Source organism: Mycteria americana, chromosome 8, assembly GCF_035582795.1.
Source record: "Mycteria americana isolate JAX WOST 10 ecotype Jacksonville Zoo and Gardens chromosome 8, USCA_MyAme_1.0, whole genome shotgun sequence".
In the NCBI taxonomy this organism is placed as follows: domain Eukaryota; kingdom Metazoa; phylum Chordata; class Aves; order Ciconiiformes; family Ciconiidae; genus Mycteria; species Mycteria americana.
The window spans coordinates 37769135-37775134 of NC_134372.1; the positions used below are offsets into that span (position 1 = coordinate 37769135).

General features: G+C 50.3%; 1 protein-coding gene across 1 annotated transcript in view; it reads right to left on the reverse strand.

Annotated features, from left to right (window-relative positions):
• The window catches only part of LOC142413966 (neural-cadherin-like), a 71985-nt gene extending 67152 nt beyond the window's left edge, over positions 1-4833 (reverse strand). Inside the window, exon 1 of the mRNA XM_075510741.1 lies at positions 3807-4833. Within this exon, the coding sequence (XP_075366856.1) occupies positions 3807-4833 (1027 nt within the window). The remainder of the gene's footprint in view (positions 1-3806) is intronic.
• Positions 4834-6000: the final 1167 nt, after the last annotated feature.

Below are 6000 nucleotides of genomic sequence, written 5' to 3' on the forward strand. Positions count from 1 at the left end.
TGCTGCAACTCAGAGTGAGAAAACACTTCTTCTGTGAACATGTGGAAGATTATCTGGATATTGAGATGCTAAAGGTCTGGCTGCATCTGGAACAGTATTTACTTCAATGGACCACCAGCCCTGGACACACTGCTGTGTTGATTATCCAGGACAGAATTGAGAGGAGGCAAACAGAAGAGTATTTAGAATTCTATTTTAGCTGAAGAGAAAAAATAAAGAAACATGCAGCCGGTTACATATCCTGTGTGCTCCTCTGAACAAAAATTAATTCAGGAACAGGACACCTCCTACACAGTCCCATTTATGAACTAAAGGGTGAGAGGGCCGTCACATAAACTAGGAAGAAACACTGGTGAATGTTGCCTTATTACCATATACCAGTCTTATTGATACTATTTTGGGAATGCTCCATCAGCCAAAAAAAAAAAAAATTTAAAAAAACCCAGAAAAACAGTTTTTCTTCCTAGAGATGTATTAGGACCACTTGTGCACCTGACGAAAAAACTAGTACTAATAAAGGTGTATTTTTTAATTTCGGCTCCTTTTAAGCATTCTTTACTACTTTAAGTAACAAAGTGCATGTTACAAATGAATCATAATAAACTACATGGAAAAGATGAAGGACAAAGAGGGTAGACTTTATATGCTAAAGCATCTAAAAATCTTGTCTTATCCTTGACATCATTGCCTGGGTTGAAGAAGAGATGAATGCCAGAATTAATTATTGGTTAATTTTAAATTCTCAGCTACCAGGCAGCAAGAATTAGGGGAGCAGAAAATGAAAAATATATTAAAGGAATTAATACAACTTTGTACCACTTGAACATAAATCAACATCTGATACCATAAGCTAATACTAGAAAACCGTAGCTGCTGGGATATTTATGGTTATGTACAATCTAAAGCCAGCCAGCACAAACCTTAAAAGCAAAGCAAACAAACTGCAGAAAGAACCTGAACTTACACTTTTATTCACAACAAAATTCAGTGTAACCATCTCCATTCTTTAATTCATCCTGAGAGCTCACTTCTGTAAATACTGTTTTTTTTCCTGGAGCTTTTGCAATCTTCTATATCTTCCTTATTTCAGACTAATTAAAACCTCTAGTTCTGCTAGCCATCTTTCTCCCTCTCCTATCCCATCCTTTTGGTTATCTTTTCTCACATTACTGAAGTTTGGATTGTGAGTAAGGAAAGAGACATAACTTTCTAAATCTGTTTCAAATACCTATGTATTTTAACTCCTATAAAATGAGAATGTAAGCATTCTGCAACTTAAAAAGAGTTTTAAAGGTGTCGAGTCATTATTAACCTTTACCTGACGAAAAAACTAGTACTAATAAAGGTGTATTTTTTAATTTAGGCTCCTTTAAACAAAGAAACTTAAAATCTGAAGTACACCATTTGTACTGTCCACAATTAATCTACCAATTGCCATCTACCTAGTCTCTGAGAGTCAGAATCTAGTCCTACATATTTCTTAGAGATTATTATCTTACTACTTCATACTACTAGCAGTACTATCTCAGGCTAGTGGAAAACACTCCAGACTATTTAGTAAAACTACAAGATAGTGAAAAAAATCCCTGAAAATAAGTTAAAGTTGGTTTGTTTTTTTTTTTTAACTGCATTAGCAAGCATTGCTTTGGAAACGAAATCTCTGGCATGACAGAGTGACAAGCTTTGTTCAGGCAATCCCAGACTTCTATATTCAGACTAGATAAGAGCAAAACCAAAGGTGAGACTAGCAGTAACAGGGGGCAAGGTTAGCTACCGCTTTTCTAACAACATCTTCTTGATCCTGACAGAGGGAGCTGTGACACCAACAAAGGGCTGAAACTTGAGCTACATGACAGAGCGGGTGAACATGCCAGAAGCACACTCAGATTGAGCCGATAGATTTTGTCACTGCCTCTGAATAGTGACAACCCCTTTGGCACGTAGCCTTTCTCAAGGTTGAGTAGCAGAGATAGGACACAGAAAGCGTTTGTGTTTTGGAAATTGGTCTATCAACCTCTTGGTTAGCAGCCAAAGCTCAAGCTGGAACACAGTGCAAAGCCAGTGCAAGTGACTGACACCAATATGCTACAGCGATAGGCATGACAAAAACCAAGTGAGAACGAGAGAAGGATCTGAGAGTTGTTCCTCAGGACCTGAGTGAAATGAGTTGGTGATCCAGCAGGCTTCACAGGGGGAAGTATCCGTGTCACTGAAACTGTCAGCACTAATTAGAATCCCTGCAGGCATCCTCAGGGATTTAACAGACACCAAGGAATAAACTGCCTCTCACTCCTATGGGCTGCCCCTCAGTCAGAAAACAGAAGAGACGAGGGAAAGGAGCAGCATGGGAAGCTTTTCATCTCTCCCGCCTGCGCTGCTCTGTGGCTAACAGAAGTTACTCTGTGCAGTTGCACTGCTGAGAAGATCATAGTTTTCACAAGCACTAGAAGTCATGTAATACAAAACCCTTCCTAAACCTTTCCAAGATGAAATCAAGCAACCAACTCTTTTCTGCTGATACAATTTTCTCCAGAATACTCACATTCTAGACAATCTTCAGAATACTGTTACAATCACAAGTAACAGGGAAATAACAAGAGACATGGTGAACGTACACAGATATCCACCATCCGGTGAATCAAAGATATGCTTAAACTAAGCTGTATTTTCATAGGTGAAAAATACTAACCAAGAGGACAATTCAGAATTTAAAAAGAATTTGAAAAAGTAAAAGATGTAATCAGCCAGAGATAAATGAAACGAGCTATTCTATTTAACTTCAGTAAGACCCCGTGAATACTGATGACGATTTAAATCACAAACGTGCCATTTTAATGGTGCACATTGGACTCCCCAGATTTTTTAAAAAAGAGCAGCCTCATAAACACAAAGGCACCAATCTTGCAAAAACTCACATCATGCTTGTGAGTCAAACATGCTTAACTTTAATAACGACTCAAAACTCAAGGACTTCAGCTGCGTGCTTCAAGTTAAGCATTTACAGGATCAGACCTATGGGAAGCATTTTAAGAGAAAACACTCACGTGCAAGAAGCACGGTATACCTAACGCGCTTTGTCTCAACGTGCATATAACATAAGTAACGCTCTTTGGTGACACTATGCGTTTTCCATGCTGCTCATTAATGACTAAGAATTTGAACAGGTGAAGTTGTTAAATTCTGATAACCACCTTACTGCTCCAAGCATTTTTACATAGCTGCACACTCCATGTTCACTAAAGTACGTAATGCTTCTTGTCACCTACAATGTTTTAATAATTTACAGATTTAAAAGATCAAAACTACATTCCACAACATAACGGCACGTGACGCCTGATGCTAAACCATCGCTACGTGCCCGTTGTCACTTGGGAACTTTTTACCCTCAGAAAGCCAAACCACCCTCCACCGTCCTGGTGGGACGAGACCGCTACTCTGGGTAAGACGCAACCGTTTTTGCGGCTGCAACCGCGGGGGCGAGCGCAGCAGCCCGCGTCCGCGGGCAGCCCCTGCCCTCACGCCCGCGGGCAGCCCCTGCCCCCACGCTCCCGGGCAGCCCCTGCCCTCGCGCCCCCGGGCAGCCCCTGCCCTCGCGCCCCCGGGCAGCCCCTGCCCTCACGCCCGCGGGCAGCCCCTGCCCCCACACTCCCGGGCAGCTCCTGCCCTCACGCCCGCGGGCAGCCCCTGCCCCCACGCTCCCGGGCAGCCCCTGCCCTCGCGCCCCCGGGCAGCCCCTGCCCCCACGCTCCCGGGCAGCCCCTGCCCTCGCGCCCGCGGGCAGCCCCTGCCCTCGCGCCCGCACCTACCTCGGCGCTCCTGGACGCGGACGACGAGCTCCCAGGCGGCCGCCGCCTCCCTGTCCAGGGCCGCGGCCAGCGTCACCTCGCCGCTCTCCCGCTCCACGCGCACCGGCGACGCCTCGACGGGCGGCGACACCAGCTCGAACCAGGCGGAGGCGAAGGGCGCCGGGGCCAGCGTGGCCAGGCGGCCGCCCGGGCGGGCGTCCTCGGGCAGGGAGAGCGCCAGGGGCGCGGCGGGCGGCAGCAGCGCCCGGCGGCGGCGGCGGGCGGCGGCGCGGGGCGGCGGCAGGCGCTTGGCCTGCGGCAGCACCTCCAGCTCCAGGGGCTCGCTGAGCAGCGCCGGCCGCCCGCGGTCCCGCGCGTAGAGGCGCAGCGGGATGGGCGCGCGCAGGTGGAGCAGGGAGCGCACCAGCACCACGCGCCCGCTGCGCGGCACCACGAAGAAGTGCGCGCTGCGCGGGAGGGCGAAGTAGCGCAGCTCCGCGTTGGCGCCCGCGTCCGCGTCCTCGGCGCGCGCCTGCCACACCTGGGACTTGAGCGCCAGCGTCTCCTCCACGCGGAGCTGCGTGACGCCGGGGCGCGGCCCCCCCACGAAGCGCGGCGCGTTGTCGTTGTCGTCCAGCACGCGGACGGTGAGGGCGGCCAGCTCGGCGGCCGCGGCGCCGCGGGGCGGGCAGCGCTTGCAGCACAAGCCCAGGCGGAAGGAGTAGAGCGCCCGCGCCTCGCGGTCCAGCGGGCGGCTGGTGCGCAGCCAGACGCGGGCGGTGCGGGCGTGCAGCGACACCCGGAAGTGCGAGTGGCCCTCGCCCAGCAGCTGCAGGCGCCAGCGGCGCCCCTGCACCTTGGCGCACCAGGGCTCGGGTCCCAGCCGCGTCAGGGGGATGCTCAGCCCGCGCACACGCGTGCCCGCCGGGCGGTTCTCCGCGACGTGGCCGCCGAACGAGGGTCTCCTCCGCGGGGCGGCGCGGGCGGCGGCCAGGGCCCAGCAGAGCAGCAGGCAGCCGGCGACGCGCCGGGCTCCGCGGGGGCCCATGACGGCTGCGAGCGGCGGCGGCTGCCGGGCGGGCTGCGCGGTGCCGCCCGCCGCTCCCCGCAGAGGCGCGGCGAGCGGGCGGGCGGGGAGGCGCCGGGGCCGCGCCCGCGGGGACTGCCGCCCTCCGCGCCCGCGGGGCAGGGCCGGGGCCGGGAGGCAGCGCCGCCGCGCCGGGCGCGGCGCTGGGGTGGGGCAGTTGCTGCCTCCAGCCTGCCTTTTGCAGGCAGCGGTGCGCGCGTCCCAGGCTCGTACGGAATAAACCGCCCCCACTGGGTTAACTACCCGCTAGCCCAAGTTATCCTCTTAGGTAATAACCTCACTGCTTGCTCTATCTCCTCAAGCCCCCCGCCTTCCCGGGAGCCAAGTTCTTCGTCCACCTACCCCGGGCATCAGTGCACAGGTGACGTCCTGCAGTCTGTCCCATGTGTCCAACAGGCTCTGCCGAAAATATGTTCTTGTTGGTTTCTAGATCGCTACATACCCTAAAATACCAGTTTTGCCCTCCGCTTGTACTTGAGCAATGTCACTGGCCTAAAGTTACATCTTTAGTCACAATTAATCAGCTCCCTAATACCTCCAGATTGGTAAAGGTAAAACAAATTTTTTAGAAGAAATGTAGCTTAACTAGAGAATGTTTCTGGTAATGAACAGAAAGAAATAGAATCCAACATTTATTTAACTGTGTTACAGCTTTGGCATAAGTGAGTAAAACAAAAAAAACAGTAAAACTAAATTTCACCATTAAAGTTAACTGACTACATAAATCAGGTATGTTGCAGAGAAAGTTACTATATTAAGCAGTTCCTCTTCAAAACAGAATTGTGCTTTCAAGAATAGTCAAACACAATACGAAACAGGCATTAGCTATACTTATGCAGTACATAAATCACTTATTTAATCTTAAGAATTGTTCTGAGGTTAAGAAAAAGCAAAAAAATAAAAGACACTGTATTAGTCACATTACTCAAATTTTATGAGACTGAATATGATTCCTTTTCTTATAACACAGTGCATTTTCCTTATCCTTCCCACCCAAGACTGTGGAAAATTTTATACACACAACATTGTACCTTCCTGATACCATTTTAGAGAAACTGGTTGCCTTTATGGGGAAATGGGAGTCCAGGATCAAGTAGGAAGACTACAGGAGACTCAGAATGAAAAATC